This window comes from Lepidochelys olivacea (genome assembly GCF_965140295.1).
Source record: "Lepidochelys olivacea isolate rLepOli2 genome assembly, chromosome: 13".
In the NCBI taxonomy this organism is placed as follows: Eukaryota; Metazoa; Chordata; order Testudines; family Cheloniidae; genus Lepidochelys; species Lepidochelys olivacea.
In genome coordinates this window covers 3986168-4005724 of record NC_140423.1, presented here as the reverse complement: position 1 = coordinate 4005724, position 19557 = coordinate 3986168, and the positions used below count along the sequence as shown (strand labels likewise).

The window sequence follows — 19557 nt, the reverse complement described above, 5'->3', positions numbered from 1 at the left end:
ACTAAGTGACTTGCTCAAGGTCACACAGGGAGTCTGTGCCAGAGCAGGGACATGAACCAAGGTCTCCCCCATCTCAGACCAGCAACCTACCCGCTGGAATATCCTTCCTCTCTAGGCTCCTGGGTGTCTCCCCATTTCAACTATAGCTGAGAATCTAGTCCTAAATAGGTCTCATATGTACCGAAACCTTGGGTCACCTGCCCCCACTTGGACACGTTGATTTTCCTTTCTCAAGCACCTTACCCCCAAATAGCCTCTTTCCCTCTTCACCTCCCAGTTCCCCTTTGCTAAGTAGATTTGTGGTTTCTCACTGACTCAGCTGCTGCATCCAACCCACTTAGTCCACCAGACCTGGGCCTCAGCACTCCTGTCCTTCTCCTTCCATGGCCTCACTGAGAGATAGGCACAAACTAATTCTTTTATTGGGAGGGCCTCGGTAGTGTTGCATGGGAGCCTGAGTTCTGCTGCTCTCTCTCCCATCACTCAGAACAAAAAGAGAGGTAATCCAGATGGCCCAAACTGCTCTCTCCTACCCTGAGTGCAGACTGTCCTTCATTATTACACCTCTCCTGCCTTTCATCCAAATGGCATTGTGCTACTTGCTCTCTCAAGGGATGTCTTCAGTCAACTACCTTGGTCGCTGTGAAGCCACAGAATGGCATTGTCCGAGTCCTACTTTGGTACTAGAACCAGATGGGTGGGGAGGTAGATAACATTCTGATCCATGCTACACCCCTAGACGTAGAAATGGAGAGGAAGGCCTTAAGCCCAAAGTAAGTGAATGCACGGGGCCCCGCATTATGTGGGCACATAGGCCCAAGTTCTTACTTGTGGCCCCACAAGCTCTGTCTCTCATATTCTTTTTCTTTCTGTCTCTTCCTCCTCCTCTGTCTCTCACCAGCTCCCATGACAGTTCTGTTTTGCATTATGTCTCTGCTGGGGGATGGGTAATTTTCATCTCTCTTTCCTGCTTCCTGAATCATGGTTAGTATGCATGAGTCTTTAGCTCGCCTCCTGGGTGGCACTCTTCAGACTTTCCCCAGAGATCTTAAATAGGCTCCTGACAGGCAGATGCAGTCTCAGAAGTAGATGGCTATTACCATATGAAATCTGTGTTTCCAATGCATTGAATAAATTACTTCCACTGCATGGGCTTTCTTGTGCCTGATAGGCACATGCCTGCATTAGGGTGGTGCAGAGTTACATTGCCTTGGGAACCTCAGCCCCTCCTGGACCTCACAGGCATGCAGGGAAAGCATATCTGGTGTACTGTCTCTTAGAACAATGCAGCATACTCTAATCCCTTCTCTGTGCCTAGCCAGCTTTACTGGCTGGTGCAGAAGTGGGCAGGACTATGATACAAGGAGAGGAGTTGCTAGGAGTGACTGCCGTGTTGCTGGCTGCCTGGGCAGGGATCAGAAGTTGAGGGAAGCCTTCTTGTGCCCTCTCCTCCTTGAACATCCAAATGGGGCCTGTCAGACTGGCCCCATATCAGCAAAACCTGCTCTACAAAAATGTAATTGAGGAGCTTCTAAATACTCAAACAAGGAGTGCTGGGAAGAGACTGATCTTCATGGCGTGGCCAGTCTCCTGAAGGGCTACAAAAGGCTATGAATACCCTTGTTACATGGCAGGGTTCAGAATCTTCCGACACTGTTACATCTCCCTTTTTCTTTTTGAAAGTCAAACACAAATAAAACAAAACATCATGCTATCTAAAAATAACACACTACTCATGCAGCCAAGTAATAACACACATGGAAACATCAGGAGAAGCAACCCAAAACCCCAGCAGGTGAGAGGATCATTCTGTCTCTTTTTGGACATCTGTCATGACTACTGCCTTTGAACCTCAACAATTGTTTTTATTACATGACCATTTCTTGTTCTCAAAACAGTTCCTTCTTGGGACTGGTTAAGACATATGCATTATAGGCCCTCTTGGGCTCATGAGCCTAATAAAGCATTGCAAGTTGTGTTGCAGTATTCTAACCATACTAAATATGGATCCCTTGCATTCACCAGGGCTTTTATTTGCTATTTTCACTGTTTTTTTTCTGCTAGCCACTTGGCTGTGCATAATGAGGGTTTGGTGTGGAGTTCTTGAATTCATATATGAAAGAGAATGGCCTAAATAAGATACTCATTAGCTGTGGATCATTATTTGTTATTACCTCATACGAAATCTCAAGGTGAGCAAACTGCCATTGACCAGGGGTTGTTGCATTGCTACTTGTTGTGTTGTGCAACAGCTCACTTTAGAACACGATGTAGTAGTAGTCCATTAATACAGATTATCTGTCCTGTTTAATTCAAACAGATCTGTGTCAGCCTTGGCCTATGAGCTGATCAGGAATCTCAAGTGCTTTCACTAGTTCTTTTGCATTCTATTTCCTGTGGATTTCACCTGTTAGGCCAGAGCTGCAGGTGTGCCTGGTGCACCTGAGAGGGGACGAGAGGGAAGTGAAGGTCGTTTTAAACTAGTTGTGTTTAAATTCTGGGTGTGGCTGGGGAAGCCGTGAGGCTGTGCTGGCTTGTGATTTGTGAATTTCCCTATGCACGGGGAATCCCCAGCTTCCCTATTAAGGCTGCTTTCTGGCATAGGTGCCACAGAAGCAATGCAAAGGAGCTAGATTGGCAGCTGAAGATGTGACCATTATCTTATATGACAGTATTCAAACCTGTACAGAAAAGGATATCTCAGACTCTATTCTTACACTTCTCAATGCACAGATTGGCACTGTGCATTATATTTAACATTTCTGATCTCATGATCTGTGATATTATGGCATGATGTCCCAGTATCGATTTTAAAATCAACTTTTTGATTTCCAAGATCATTGTCAATTTGTTACAGAACCTTGCTTTATAAATGTCTTGAGAGACCCAACAACGAACTCTGTTTCTGCATCATCATCTCCATCAAAGCTTTGTCCTTGTGTTTATATTCATGAATGTATTTTTGCATTCTGGATTTCCTTATAGTCTGTGCGGAAAGCAGCACATTTCTGCAGAATGGTTGCTTTTATTGCATTCATGACACGGCACTCTTTGTGCTGTAAACCTTTCTGTCAAACAAATCTGGAGTCAGGTCCTCAGGTGGTGTAAACTAGTGCAGTTCCATTGTCTAAAATGGAGCTATGTCAGTTTACATAACCTGGGCAGCTGGTTCCTGGTTTCTGCAGGTTGTTTACCCTTTTTTATTCTGTGTTTATGCATTAGTCTGCACTTTTAACTGGAAGCACTTTTGTTCTTTCACTGTTTGTCAACACTCTCTTTGGAAAACACCATTTTCATTAGCCCAGCTTTTCTTTGCAAAGTCAAGTCAATTTCTTGTAATAACCTTGCTTTGACCTTGTTATCAGTTATACCATAAATATTCAATCTCTATTTCATCCATTTATTAACTGTCTGAATTCACATGACTTAGATTTATTACATAGGTCTATAACATTTATTTATTACTATTATTTCTTTAACTTGTATTGATGTAGTGCCCAGAGACCCCAGTCCCATTTGCTGGATAACAAAAAGACAATCCCTGCCCTTAAGGGTTACAGTCTAATTTTACCAGACATCCCAATAGCCAGAGAACTAAATTGACTAATATATGAAAGATGGGGCACCCCATTGTCCAGGTGCAACACCTACAAGGAAATCCAATCCCCACTAATCTCCCATCTTCTAGCCAAGAAGAAGGTGTTGAGATACCCACCAAAATACTGTCCTTGGATTCTTCTTGGTGGCTCTGTCATTTGTATCAGCCTGCATCAAATAGGAGTTTTATAAATTTGAAGCATCTCCTCTCTGGCTGCTGAAAGGGAGAAGGAGCATTGTCTCTGTTCCACCCCCACTCCCACCCATGAACCCATCAGTAGAACCCATCACTAGAACCTCTGGTTGCTCAATAAGTGGAATTGAGTTGATCTCTGCTACTTTGCCCCTCCTTTATCCCCCAACTGCTGTAATAAGGGTGTGCTTCAATAGGAAGGAGGGCCACTAATATAGAGAGTCCAAGTTTAACATGGAGAAGAAACAAATGGGGGAGAAAATAAAGGGATTATAAGGAGATTCCCCTCCAGTAGTAAATGTTGGTAATTCCTAAAGGTATCGTAACTACACCGGGTGTATCATAACGTAACTTTTTTTTACCATAAATACATAGCAACACGTATTTATAAAACAAACACACCCAAAAGACCCTACCAAAACAAGACACTCCAGTGCATGTGCTTCTCCCTCTGGGGAAAGGGTGATAAAATATTTAGCATTTCTAAAGTATTTGGCTGCATACACTAATCCTGGGGGCAGTGGTAGGTAAATACTATCCTTCTTTTGCAGATAGAGAGGAAGAAGTAAGAAAAATGAATGTGAGAGGATAAATAGTATTAATTATATTGCAGTAGCACTTAGAAGCCCCTGTGCTGGGCGCTGAACAAATTTATATTGAGAGAGACCCTGCCCCAAAGAGTTTACGGTCTAAAGAGATTAGACATACAAAGGGTGTCTACATGCAGCCACTAGATGAACTGATCAGATGACAAGGACTCAGGTGCCAGGAGTATGCAGATGACATACAGCTCTAGCTGTCCTTCACCATATACAACCATACCACTACCATCAAGATGGCCCAGTGTTTGAATGAGATCAGCTCACGGATGAAGAACAGCTGGTTGAAACTGAACCCAAGCAAAACAGGTGATGCTGGCGGGGAGAGGAAAGCCCTTTGAAGAGTTTGCATCCATGATGCAGTCTCGTTTGGTTGAAGGTACACGCTCATAACTGGTCATCTCAGTCTGTAGCTTAGGAGTGCTCCTGGATTCCTCACGGACACTAAGCTCTAGCATAGCAGCATCCGCAAGTAATGCTTTCTGTCATTTCCAGTGGGCTAAGAGAGTCTGTCCCATCCTGGCAGATGATGTGCTAATCTCAGTTATTCGTGCCTTTGTCACTTCTTCGCTGGACTATTGCAATGCTGTATACCTAGGCATGAAGTCTTCAGAGCTTGGAAACTCCAGCTGGTATAGAATGCTGCAGCATTTCTCCTTGGCAACACTGGCTACCTTGAGCACGTCACACCTGTCCTTCACATCCTACACTGGCTTCCCAAGTTCAGTGTCTTGGTCCTTACCTTCCAGACACCCTGGACCCAGGACATTGAATAGCTACATGAGGATGAAGACCATGAGTGACAACCGCACTCCTCTAGCAGTATGAACTCTGTACAAAAGGGTAAAGCACATATGTGCAGGAGACAGAGCTTTCTTGGCGGCTGGCCCAAGACTGTGGAATGAACTTCCTCAGGAAGTAAGGACTGTCACAAACCTCACCCCCATCTGCTCTAAGTGCAAGGTGCATTTCTTTGACCTGCCTTCTCTAACAAAGATATAGCAACATGTATGTGTGTGTATATATATAAATTCCAAAACAAAACACTCCTATCCCCTGCACACACTTCGGCCCTTAGAGAGAGAATGAGAGAACAAACACTTGATAGACAGTCATATTGCTTAACGCACTTATAACTCTCAGATACTATGGTGAAGAGATCAGTAGAAGAACTTATATATTTAATTGAATAGTAAAATTGAAGGGAAATAGAAGCACATGAAGGCAAAGTGATTTACCCAAGTTCACACGGAAGATTAGTGACAGAGCTAGGAATAGAACCATGGTCTTCTGCATCCAAGCCCAGCATATTTGTACACTGTAACATGCTACCTCTACTATTTCCTATACATACCAAAGGCTTTGGGATAGGACAATAGCTGTTTGGGTGAATCCCAGTTATGTATTTGTTGTGGATCTCCCCAGAGAATCCGTTTTAGTCTCTGTTCACTATGTAAAAGTGGGGCAAGGGCTGGCTAGAGTAGGATCCCCAGGGATTGACTTTGTGACAGAAATATTTTAAAATGTGTGAGTGTTGGAGCTAATATTAATGGCAAAGAGCAGGAGTGAGTACCCAGCAATCATACTAGAGTACACTGGGGGAGTTCTGGGGTGAGTCAGTTGAGAGAAAGCAAGGTGGTGGCTCTTCTGACCTTCTTAGCAGCTCTGTTTGAATGAGAATCCAGTTAACTCCTCTTCCATGCTTGTTTACTTCACTCAAAATACAATAGAGAGAGAGAGAGTCATTTTGTTCATGCAACGTGCCCGGTGCACATTCAGGTTTGCACAAGGGGTCTGTCAAAGGGTTGTGCCAGTAATGTAAAGAGATATGAACGGAGCAGAATCAGAGCATAACTTAATTGCCTATATCCACAGGAGCTCAGAGACCAACTGCACACTTTTTGTGGTAAGTCTGTGGCCTGAAAAGGCTGTGAGGGCGTTGTTCTCTGAAGGCAATGGGACATAAGGATGCCCAGCACTTTGTGAGATCAGGCTCTTCATTTTGTGATGCGTTTTCTGTGGCTTTTACATTGTGTTTGCTCACTTACTAATTTGCAAAACTCAGCCATTCGCAATGGATCACCCCAGTGATACGTGTGAAGCAAAAACATTCTACTGCTTAGCGATGAAATTTATAGCCAGGTTTAATGAACTACTTGCATAGTCTTGTATTGCAGCTGTCTGCCTAAAGGAAAAGGAAAATGTTGGCTATTTCTGCCTTGGATGGGCATCTACAAACTACTGTTTGTAATAACGTCTTCCATTTTAGTCAGAGTAAGACCCATGGGTGCCACCTCCATGACATTTCCAATCTCACCAAGACTCAGAGTGAGGCTCTTGCATGAGGTCCCAAAAGAGCTGCTATTTGCATGTGTGTGTATTTTCTGCTCTCTGTGTGGGTTATTGGCTTTCTGATCCTTAAAGCTATAAAAACTATTTAAAGTGAACAGTTGGAAGCCTTTCTGCCTTAATTTATACACATACATAATATCAGTGCTAACTCAGCTGACTTTGTTGTTCCTTCAAAACCTAATGGAAGCAGGAAAATGCAAACGGGTGACTAATTGGAGCACTCCACCTGCTTCTATCCGCTATTTTAAAAATGTGTAAAAATGTGCTCGTATAATCACACAATCCTATTTTAAATAACAAGCCTGTTATACAGTACCCTGACCAGCGAACTGTCAAATGTGGGTGCAATGGGTGTATCCACAAAATACGTATGTGCCCTTTAGACCCACAAACCCCCACATTTATGTGCACAAAAGGGGAATTTGTACATTCAAATAAGTAGGTGCACAGTTGCCTGCCCAGTTTGCGTATAGCTATATCAAAATGTGAGGTTTCTTGTATAACCCTCATTACACTAGCATTTCAGAGTAACAGCCATCTTAGTCTGTATTCGCAAAAAGAAAAGGAGTACACTAGCATTTGAAAGTGTTGGCTTTTTAGTCTCCTGGATATTGTAAGCAGGTTCTTTCTGAAGCAGCTGTGAATTAGAAATATTCCTGCTCCTGGAGACCTTGGCTTTGCCTTCTATGGACATGGTATCCTAAGTGGTGGCTGAGAGGCAGTTTCCTTTTAGTTCGGTGAATAGTAAATTCTTCCCCAGCTGACTAATGGAGAAGTATCATGATATCATGTATACCAGTGGTTGTCAGCCTGTGGTCTGCGGACCCCTGGGGTCCACAGAATATGTCTAAGATTTCCAAAGGGGTCTGCACCTCCATTTGAAATTTTTTGGGGGTCCGCAAATGAAAAAAGCCTGAAAACCACTGATAAATACATATTCCAAAAACGCCTGACACTGAATAATGGTGCTACCTGTATGAAGGGGTTCACTCCAGAAATTTGATCACACAGTGGAGACCATTTAAGTGAGCTGCGGACTACTGGATTCCCATTCCTTTTTTAGGATTGAGAGCTACATATTCCTGGCTGTATTGTTCATTCCCTTGGCTGCAATAACAGTTTGTGAAGACTGAGCTATTTATCTGAATTGAGTTTGTGTGTGAGTGAATGAGAAAGAAATTTGACACCAGCCTACATCTAATACAGGTGGAGCGGGAGATCAAGTCCCAGCACCTATAAGAGAACAACAATTATTATTTATTAATTTTCTTATTTTTTGTACAGTCCAAAATGTGCTAGGCCCTCTCCAAACATAATAGAAGGCCTGATCCCTTCCCTGAAGTGCTCACATTTGTTAAAAAAAAAACAAAAAAAACACACACCCAAGGCAGAGAGAAGGAAGATAGGGGAAGGGGAAAAACAAACTAGTTTGGGGGCCAAGGGGTGACTGGCCATAGAATCATAGGGTTAGAAGGGACCACAAGATGCAGAATTTGTTGTGTCTGAACCATCCAAGACAGATGGCTACCCAGCCTCCTTTTGAAAATCTCCAGTAAAGGGGCTTCCACAACCTTCCCAACATCTGTTCCATAGGCCTACTGCTCATACAGTTAGAAAGCTTTTCCTGAGATTTAATCTAAATCTGCTGTGCTGTAGTTTGAACCCACTGCCTCTTGTTCTCTCTTGCCACAGAGGGCAAGACAACTTTTCTCCATCTTTTTCTGGCAGCCTTTCAAGTATTTGAAGACTGCTATCATGTCCCCCCATAATCTCCTCTTTTTTCCCAACTAAACATACCCAGTTCCTTCAGCCTTTGCTCATATGGACTGGATTCCATCCCTTTGATCATCTTTGTCACTAGCCTCTGAATCCTTTCCAGTTTCTCTATCTCCTTTCCATACATTGGTGACCAAAATTGGACATGGTACTCCGGCTGAGGCCTAACCAGTGCCAAGTAGAGCGGTACTGTCACCTCCCATGACTTGCATGCTATGCCTCTGTTAAGGCAACCTCAAAAATCAAATGCACAAATACAAAATGGGGGATAACTGGCTTGGCAGCAGCACTGCTGAGAAGGATCTGGGAGTTGTGATGGATCACAGCCTCAACATGAATCAGCAATGTGATGCTGTTGTAAAAAAAGGAAGTAGGAGCTGGAGAGCAGTAACTTTATATCAGGAATAGCTGTTCCACTGTCCCGCCACATCTTTCAGTCCCACTGCATGTGAGCAGGAGAGTTTAGAAGGTCACATAAGAATGAAACATAGCAAAGAAGAAGGACATGGAGGGGACACCAAGAGAAGAGTAAGGGCTTGTCTGCTCACAAAATGTTTACCACTTTGAATAGATAGGTATAGATAATGCAGCACAACAAAGGAACTGCAATTTGTGTGTGTGCATTTTCTCCTCTCTGAGTCGGTTATTGGCTTTCTGATCCTAAAATCTATAAAAGCATTTAAAGTGAAGAGCTGGAAGCTATCTTGCCTTAATTTGTACACATATATAATATCAATGCTAACTCAGCTGACCTTGTCATTCCTTCAGAACCTAATGGAAGCTGGAAAATACACATGGGTGACTTAAGTGGAGAGCTCCATCTGATTCTAACACAATCCTATGTGCATGCTTGTTATACAGTACCCTGATCAGCAAATTGTCAAATGTGTGTGCAATAGGCATGTCCAGAAAAAATGTATGTGCCCATTATACCCGCAAAATCTCATGTTTATGTGCACAAAAGGGGGATTTGTACATGCAAATAAGTAGGTGCACAATTGCTGTCCCAATTTGCATACAGCTATATCAAAATATGCGGTTTAGTAACTCCATTATGCTAGCACTTAAAATTGTTGGTCTTTTGGTCCCCTGGGAAATGTAAACAGGTTCTTTCTGAACAGATGTGAATTAGAAATATTCCTGCTTTGGGAGACCTTGGCCTTGCCTTTATGGACATGTATTCTTTATTCTTAGAGGAATAAAAGTACAACTCCCTGTAGTGTGGATGCAATTATATCAGTTTAAAGGTTCCATAAGGGAATATTCACTTGACTGAGAATCTGGTCTCCTTAAAATGGAATTTAAACAAGAACCCAATTTTAAACTTCAGGTGTTTCTAATCCCATTGAAAATCTGGGGAAGGATAGCCTGTGTGAGTCACTGCTCTGGGCCTCCTGCACTTTCCTTAGACTTTCTGCTGCCTCTACAATGTGCCACATGGCAAGGAGGGGGGTCTGGGCTACCCCACTCCTAGCAGTCCAGGACTTTACACTAAGGCCATTCTCGATTCCAAAGATCATTGGAATCATTAGTCAGTCTCATTTGGATGTGGCTTACTTATGTTGCCTTAAGCTCCCCTTTCTCTCTGCCCTGTTAACGAGCAGTCAGCATGTGGTACCCTTACCCACCTGAGGTCTTTTCACCTCCGGGCTGTCAGAATTCTCTGAAAGCAATTGTTCCAGCCTCTGGGACTAATAGTTGGGAGGCCAGGGTTGGCCAGTTTGTGGAAGGGAGAGCAGGGAAGGAAACTCCAAATGGAATGGGTACTGCTGCTGAAAGGGAGAGACTGTATTGTGCAAGAGTCTGAGGGGACACCAGGAAATTGGCTTTGTGGAGACAGAGTAAAGCTCAGATAACCAAACACAAGGCCATGAGAGTTAAAGGTTTGTTGGATCCCCATGCATTCATCTCCTCATCAAGAGATGAAGTGTTGTGTGTGCTCTGCTGGTTAGAACATGGGGGCTGGAAATCAGGACTCCTTCATTCTATTTGTGGCTCTGGGATGGGAGTGTGACCTAGTGGTTAGAGAAGAGAACTGGGAGTCAGGACTCTTCTGTTGTTCTATTCCTACCTTTGTGTGACTTTGGACAAGTCACTTACTGTTTCTATGTCTGCGTTTCAAACTTCTGTAGAATGGGGATAGTCCTGCGCAACTCCAAAGTGAGGCTCAGTTACTGTTTGTAAAGGGCTTTGAGAGCCTTGGGTAGAAGGTTGTAGAGAGGAGTAGAGTATTGCTCTGACAGCCTGTAAGCCATATAGTGGACTTTGAACATCCCCTTTAGATCACAAGTGATTATTTCTGACCCACCTACTGGTTCCAGAGACAGTCCCAGATCCTGCCCTACTGGGCTGAACCTGTCCAAGTTTGCCCCTTTTTAGGGTTCAGTTAAAAGCTGTGGGTGTAGGGAACCAGTTGAGCTAGTGCATTCATTCCAGTTCCTGTCTCATTCAGAGGGTGGCCAGCCATAGCTGGTGGGTGGTGCTGAACGGACAGCTCCACTTTCCAGTCCCATCTATCCCACTAAGCTCTTTCGCCTCCTCCAGCAGGCAGATTGGAGTAACTAAACAAGGCTACGTCTATGCTGGGGTGTGATTCGCAGCCCGCATACACGGACTCGGGGCAGCTCGATGAGACCTACTGCAAGTATACAGAGTAGGGTAGCCACGGTAGCCTGGGAAGCAGCGGCATGGCTTAGCCGTGCTGAGTACAAACCCATGGGTTCAGGCGGGTTTCTGCTCAGCACACCTAACCTGCCAATGCCCATGCTACACAGCTATACTACGATTTATACAGGTGCTAGTCCTCATCAGGCTAGTAGAAGTATGCGTATGCGAGCTGGGAATCACGCCCCTTGGCTCATAGTATAGATATGGCCTTAGAGCATATTGATTTGGTACCCATATAGCAAGGAGAAAATGCCTCTAAGAACAGAGGGATTTTCACCACTTCCCCTTTATAATCCCATTGTTTTCACCATACTGCTTTGTTGCAAGATATTATTCTAGCAGAAGAGCTTGACCTGTGCTTTGTTTTGTAGCAAGAGACAAACCACAGGTCATAGCTCCTCGGATTTTTTCCCTTGTGGCTCCCCCCCCCTCCGCCCCCCATACACACACTTGCTGAGCCCTCCGAAGCTAAAAGCCTCCTGCTCCCCTCCCCCAACCTGTGTGTCTGGATTCTGTTAATTGCCTCTGGTAGCTGGCGCCGGGATGGAGCTGCAGAGTCTCAAGTGCCAGGAGATGTTCACACACCACTTTCCCAGCTCATTACGCTGCTGGCAGCAGCTCGATTAACCAGTGTCCTTTTGTCCTCTTGCTCCTTTTCATTGTAATTGACAGAAAGAGCCAATTTGCGGAAGGGAGTAGGGAAGGAAAGCTCCAAATGGAATGGGTGCAGCTGGTGAACACTGGGTCAGAACTGCTGAAAGGAAGAAGCTGTATCTTGCAAGAGTCTGAAGGGAGACCAGGAAACTGACTCTGTGGAGACAGAGTAAAGCTCAGATAACCTAACACAAGAAAATGAGAGTTACCAGCCAGTGGAATCAGTGTGCCATGCACCAGGGCTCTCTGTTTAATTCCTCTCTATCACACGGAGCTCCCGAGGTAGATGTCAAAGTAAAGGCCTCATGGTCTGGTTTGTTTCTGTTACAGTGATAAGTTCTTTTACCATAGCCCAGTGGGTGCTCCTTTTGGGTTCATTGGCAGCACTAAGGTATAACAGCCACACCATGGCAATACTGTGACACTGAATGGCTGCTGAAACAGTATGCCCTGGAATGGTTTGAAACCTACTTATAACAAAATACTCAACACGTATGCCCAAATTACACCGTAGCATCTGCCAGCAAAAGTCCACAGGTCTCAGTGTCCTGGCCAGACCCTTGAAATCACAAGAAACGGACCCACCTTTCCTAATCCCCATGTAAAATCCTTGCTCCGTCTGCCAAAAAGGGTGAGGTGGGCTTTCTCCAAAAGGAAGAGATGGGAAAGGCCAAAGATTTAGCAGTGCTGGACCCCCTGCAATCATAAGAGACTGACACACTTGATCCTCCTGGAAGATCCTTGCTCAATCTGCCAGAAAAAGGAGGAAAAGATCCCTGCTAAAATGCTCATGGGAAAACTTCTTCCTAGGCCTAGTTTCGGGAGGAACATGCTAAACCTGTGCATTAGAGCAACAAGAATCATTCCTCACCAAGACACTAGGCCTGCATCTTCAGGGGACAGAAAATCCAAAATGTCCATGGAGACAGGTCCAAATCCTCTGCTTTCCCCAGCTACAGAGAGCCCAGATTGACCAAAATGACAAGGTGTACCTTGAAAGAACAAGCTTCCTTTGCAGGAAAGGGAAGATTGAAATAAGAACTTACTTGCTATATATATTTTTTCTTTCAGGCACATACTGTCTTTCTCCTGGTGTCACCTGCTAGCCATGTGCGGTTACAGTTGCACACCTGGTAGGAAATAGAACAGCTCCTCAGCTCAGTGGTTCTGAGCTCTTGGGCGGTTCACAAAGCTGCCTTGGTCATAATGGTGAAGCATCCATCAGTCACCAAGCAGTGATGCTTGCTGCTGGCTCTAGCCCAGCACAGGGCTCTCATAGGATTTCCAAAAGCTTTTTTGATTAGCTAAATTAAAACAACAACCACCTGCCCCTCTTTGCACCTTGCATTGCTGCAGCAAGTTGGTCTTTTCTGGTGTAAATTTAAACACAATCAGCCTCGTGTTTGGTATTAGAACTGGAAGGGGTTGTAAAGTGACCAGGAGAAATTTGAGCAGTGGGGGCTGTGGCGTAGCAAAGGCAGAGTTGCTGCTGATAAATATGAAGTCCTGCAGCCAGGGAAAGGAGGTAAACAACACAAGTACAAAAGAATCACATGGCACTGAGATGAGAGTATGTTTCTCTTATGTCCTTCCTACTGTCACCTTTCCAAATGCTTGTTGCCAGGGGGAAGATGAGGGATCAAGTTGGGAGGCTGGGAAGTGAGGTGTCCAGGAGGGGACATGGTAAACAGCATGACAGTGTTGGAAAATGAGTGCCTTAGCTTTGCAGCTCCTCTAAAATCTCTTCCGGGCAAATCTCTAATGAGCCTCTTCCATAAGCCTCTTCCTAGCCTAAAGGTTACATAGCAGACTCAGCAGAGTGACGGGAATGAGCATTTCTGTAGGAGATGCCCTCGCACTTGGTACTTTGAGGAGGCCTGAAGTGTAGGTCAGCAGTGGCATTCTACTGTTAGCCCTGCAGAGAGCGGCTGGTTCATCACAGCTGACTCACTGAGGTCATTGTGGCTCCTTTGTATCCTGCATACAAGCAAGGTGGGAGTAGCCCACTGCGGGGGAGACCAGAGGCTGGGGCACGCTGGTCCTGATGGCAGGACCCTAGGAACAGCCACTCCTGGGGAGAAGCTTTGGGCTGGGGTTTGTATAATTCTCCTTTTTGTTAATAAAATCGAACCCCAGACAGCTGTGACATTTTGGCTCCCAACAACTCATGTGTTCTTTGTCTCCATCAGTCTATGTGTTCTTCCCACTACGCCCCTGATGATTTGACCACTAGCAGCGGAGTCTAGGGGGCACGGGAGGGGCTATGAGTCAAGATTCCTAGGTCCTATCCTTAACTGTGCCACTGACTTGCTGTCAAAACTTTGGCAACTGAAATATAGCAGTTTCCCCAGCTGTAAAATGGAGACAATACTTCCTCATCTGGCCATGGTGCAGTGAGGGTTAATTAACTCCTACTGAGGGAAAGGGCACGTAGAAGTGTTGAGTAGTTTGGTTCATTCCAAGAGCGCCTCTGTGTACAGGGGAGGAATGGGTTAACCTCAGAGAACATGGGTGCCTGCTATGCTGGGAAAGTAGACTCTGCAGACTGGGCCTGTTTTGTTCTGATTAGGGCAGCAGCTTAGTGTGCTCAGTGCCACCGAGGACTGCTGCAGCTGCAACCTGCTGTCGCAACAATGGCGAGCGAAGCCCACGCTAGCAGCAGCCCTGGGGCTGAGCCAGAAGGGATTGTGTATCCCAGTCTCGTTCACAGACAGTTGGGAGGAGGGAGAAACAGGCAGGTTTTACCATCATTGCAGACCAGAAGCAACCTTCCCTGAAAAGGGCGGAGGGGAGGTCCTAGGACAATGACCAGATCCATTTAAATTCTCTCTAATCTAGTGCTGAGATAAAGATCTGCACTAGAGATGCTGCTGCACTGGAAAGTCAGAGGTGCAGGGATCTCCACTGTGGGCCTGCCACCCTCCCGGGCTCTTGGCTTCACAGTGTGCTGAATCGGCATTCTTTTTTTTGTGAGTCAGTGCCTCCAGCAGGAGTCCTTTTCCTGGGACTGTCCTGACCCATGTGACAGGTAGACCTGCCACAAAGATGCAGAGTGGCAGGATGGGGGTTCAGTGGACAATTCTTATCTTGCAAAACTTAGGGTCATTGACAATCCTGCTTATCCCAGCTAGAAGGTCAGAGGCACAGTAGCACCCCTTGGTGTGGTGAGTTTCGTCCTCAACGTTACCCAGTTAACTCATAGCAACCCCCTTTACATCATCAAATTACCATCCAGGCAACCCTTAGCATCACTCAGTCTCTGTCACCCTGAGCCCAGAGCTCTGTCCTTGGGCTGTGGCTTCAGGACACAGCGAGAGCCAGGTTTGTGGTCAGTTTCATTCACCCTGCAAGCTACAGTTAAAAGCCATTTACATGCATCATTGGTCCAGTTGTCAGTAGTGCTTCATTGAATATCAGGGTTGGAGGAGACCTCAGGAGGTCATCTAGTGCAACCCCCTGCTCAAAGCAGGACCAATCCCCAGTTTTTGCCCCAGATCCCTAAATGGGCCCCATCAAGGACTGAGCTCACAACTCTGGGTTTAGCAGGCCAACGCTCAAACCACTGAGCTATCCCTCCTTCCCCCAAATTTACCTTGGTTCCCAACAAACCTGGCCTTATCTCTTCTTTTCATTGTAAATTACTGATTGACATCAGAAATGCAGGATCATAAAATGGAGGGGATCCTCTCTACAGGCTGCAGGGTTTGCTTTTTAAATGTCATTCTTAATTACTGAGTTTGGAACTGTTTAGGGGAGGTATCTGGGCAGCCTTCAGTGTGTAGTTATTTATAAGTGCTGAAATTCACCAGCTCCCAACCTGCCTTTCTTGCAACTGGGGGGAAGATTCCTCCTGGGTGATTCAGAGCTGCAAAGATGGTAAAACACATTTAAGGCATCTCACTGTGTAGCTTACTGTACCGCAGTGGATGTGGGAATCACCGATACAGTATCTCAGCATCTGACTATTTGGAAAGGCCTTCAGAGAGTCCAATAGTGACAAATGAGTCTCTGTGTATCCCTCTGCTTCCTTCCCCCTGAGAAAGACATGAGACTGCCAGTAGACCTCTCCACTCATTGCTGTTTGTTTCTTTTCAGCCTACAAGGAGAAAATGAAGGAGCTGTCCTTGCTCTCACTGATCTGCTCCTGTTTCCACACTCAGCCGCACCCCAATACCATCTACCAGTATGGAGGTAAATGACATACGCACAGAATCTCTTGTAGATCCAATCTGCAGGCAGCTTCTGTAAATCTTGGAGGACTTCAGTACATTAGGCTGGGTTCCTGACTAGGGAGAGAGACCGTTTTCATGTCCTGATCCAAGTTTTCTGTATTACTGGAGCATGGTATTTTAGTCCAGTTCCTTAGAATAGGTTTCAGAGTAGCAGCCATGTTAGTCTGTATCCGCAAAAAGAAAAGGAGGACTTGTGGCACCTTAAAGACTAACAAATTTAATTGAGCGTAAGCTTTCGTGAGCTACATCCGATAAAGTGAGCTGTAGCTCATGAAAGCTTATGCTCAAATAAATTGGTTAGTCTCTAAGGTGCCACAAGTCCTCCTTTTTCTTTTTCCTTAGAATAGTTTATTAACCTGTGACCCATATTTACACACCGAGAAACAGTAGGACTGTTACTAAACAGCACCATTACATATCCTGGGATATGAGTCTTGATGTTATCAGCAGTATGGCCTTTCTGTGGCTGCCATCAGCTATGCTGTACTTATTCTGTGGCTGTAAGATTAATTGCATTGGCTACACAACACAATTCTGTATGCAATTCCTGTGAAAAGCCCCTGAATGGGCAGAGAGAAAGATCCTGCTGCTGGATCTTTCAGATAGAATGTATTGACCTCCTGTGGTCACCAAAGGCCTCGTGGTCCTTTTCATAAGAGCAGGGAAGTTAATTCCGGTGTCCTGGCCAAATTCCAACATGGGTAATTCCATTCTGCCTCCCAAAATTCCCCTGCAGGTTCAGCTGGATCCCCGAATCCCCTTTACTTACTGACCACCACTGCCTACTGTTGGTCTGCACCATAACATGTGACAATGATGCTCCTACTTCTAGGTTGTACAGTGTCATTGTCCCTTTTACCAGCAATTAATGATTGACTTCAAATTCTCACCTCTCTGAAACTCTCCAGCAGAGACTCAAGTGACAATACACCCCATTTAGAAGCATCTCATCACAACCAGGTCTCACTTGGTGATCATAGCTTCAGGGCTTGACTTAGCAGCTTCTGCAAGGTGCCTTTATCAAATTAGCTCTTTCATAAGTGTCCTATAATCCATCAAGTGCTTCTGTTCTTCTGTCATAGACATGGAGGTGAAGCAGCTGGACAAAAGGGCATCTGGCCAGAGCTTTGAAGTGATCCTGAAGTCCCCTTCGGACTTGTCCCCGGAGAGTCCAGTCCTCTCTTCTCCCCCTAAGAAGAAGGACCTGTCCCTGGAGGAGCTGCAGAAGAGGCTGGAGGCTGCAGAGGAGAGGAGGAAGGTAGCAGGATATTCTAGGGAAATGCTAACTTATATGACCAATCATGTTTTAACCAAGCCCTCCAAGTGACCGCAACTCATAATTGGGGACAGAAAAACAGATACAGTGCTGGGGGTGAACAACACCGTTGATTTTACTTAGGAGCCACATCTTGTGATTGGTAATAGTGCTGTGTGTTACACTCTTGTTCAACCCCCAGTTGTTAGGTTTGATGTAGGAATCACTGGATGAAATTCTCTGGCCTGTGTTATGCAGGAGGTTAGAACAGATGATCACATTGGTCCCTTCTGGCCTTAAAATCTGTGGATCTATGGAATCCTGTGGTCCTCTGGTTTAGATTTTCATAGAGAATTATATGTGTGACCCGATGCTGCAGAATGAAAATCTCTATCACTAGCTATCTCTATAGGAGATATAAATATAAGCCACACATCCAGTAAAGCTTAGAATCAGTGCCTTTTGCACCATGTCATTGCTTTTTTAACAGCTGGCAATGCTCTTTTTGCACTTCATTTATGACCATAATTTAAAGTCTTAATAGAGAAAAATATTGGAAAATTAGAGAAACTATAAAAAGAGGCAAACCACGACACTACAGAAACTTGTGGGTAAGAGCAGGAGAAGAGGCAGTTTAATATATAGGGACAGATGCCCAGAGGAGTCTCTACATAGCTTGCAAATTGCACCAACAGTATTGCTCACACAGCAAAGACAGAATTTGGGATGTTTAACATCTACCTGCCTGAAATGCAGGTGCAAATGTAGAGGTTTGAAAATTTGTCGCATGTGATCTAGAAAGGATTTGTGGGGTGCGGAGAACATGGTCGCAATATCTAAATATCATCTAATGGATGGAGGGGGGTAGCCACATGAATGCAAGATGGTTGGACAAGAAGCAATGGTCAAAGCCTTAAGAGGGGCAGATCAGTTTAGAGTAAATATTGAGTGCAAATCCTATAACAGAGTTGCTAGGTTTTGGACAGACACCCAAAGGAGGTGGTTGTGGCACCTCCAGGGAGACATTGCAGATCAGATCAGGGAAGCATCTCTGAGACAAGGGACATGAAGAATTCCTTTCACATACACTATTGGCTTCCCACAGACCCAGGAGGCCCAAGTGCTGAAGCAGCTGGCGGAGAAGCGGGAGCACGAGCGGGAGGTGCTGCACAAGGCCCTGGAGGAGAACAATAACTTCAGCCGGCTGGCTGAGGAGAAGCTCAACTACAAGATGGAGCTGAGCAAGGAGATCCGTGAAGCTCACCTAGCTGCCTTGAGGGAGCGACTGCGTGAGAAGGCAAGTGCTAGATTCCCTTGTCCCAGCACACCTAGAGAATGGGCAGGGCCAGGACACCTGCCTATATTATAGTGGCTACTGGTACCAAAGCCTTTGCCTAGCATCTGTAGCTTGGCCTGCTGACCTCAGACACAGCTGGGATGTTCACCATGAGAGCAGAGCTCTGTATACAATCTATATCTCCTGCACCACCATTTTCCTAGGCTACCTTGTGTAACTCTCCCTCCCCAAGGTGTTGAATGTGCTCTGCTCACCCCTTCCCTCTGGAGCCCTGCTCCCCAGTTTTCTTCCTTCTCTCTCTCTCTGCCTCATACGTTTTTGGAGGGGGGTGGGACTCTATACTTGGCTGTGTGAAAGTGAGCACTGAGTTTTGGGCACTTTCTTACCACATCTGACCTCTCCTCCATCAGAACAGGTACTAAACAGAGTTCTTCAGCAGTAGCTCAGGATACCATGAGATGGAGGAGACGTGCACCTGAGAGCAGTGTAGCAGGCTCAGGCTCCCCCTCCTCCGGTCTAATGGCAGAGAACGTTACTTTATCTTCTGCTGGCCCTTGCTTGGGAGCCCAAAGGCAGCACTGACCTCAGGTCTCCTCTGCTGCACTGCGGTTTGATAACTGCTCATCTCTGGGGCCAGAGGCTACAACCGCTTCCGGTCTCAGTGTGGGGCAGGACATCATTTGTGTGGGGCTCCTTCTGTGAGCCAGCTGCAGCAGGCTCTGAACACTGGTACTGAAGACCCATTCACAGAACATTCATGTGATATGCCTGGTCTTCTGAACTCTGCATAGGAGGGGGCTAAAATTACCCTAGGTGTAAGTCTAGTGGCTTCAGTGGAATTACACCAACTCTGACAGTGTTTGAGTGTATGTGTTTGATGGTGCCAGGCTCCTGAGGATGAGGAGATGCATGCACAAAACCAGAAACTGTTCAGT

At 45.5% G+C, this 19557-nt stretch overlaps 1 protein-coding gene across 3 annotated transcripts in view; it reads left to right on the top strand.

Annotated features, from left to right (window-relative positions):
* Positions 1-19557, top strand: part of STMN3 (stathmin 3) — a 41489-nt gene that overhangs the window by 15070 nt on the left and 6862 nt on the right. For all 3 annotated transcript variants that reach the window (XM_084645671.1, XM_084645670.1, XM_084645669.1), the window contains exons 3-5: positions 15934-16029; positions 17153-17328; positions 18431-18622. In XM_084645671.1, coding sequence (XP_084501797.1) covers positions 15934-16029; positions 17153-17328; positions 18431-18622 — 464 coding nt within the window. The remainder of the gene's footprint in view (positions 1-15933; positions 16030-17152; positions 17329-18430; positions 18623-19557) is intronic.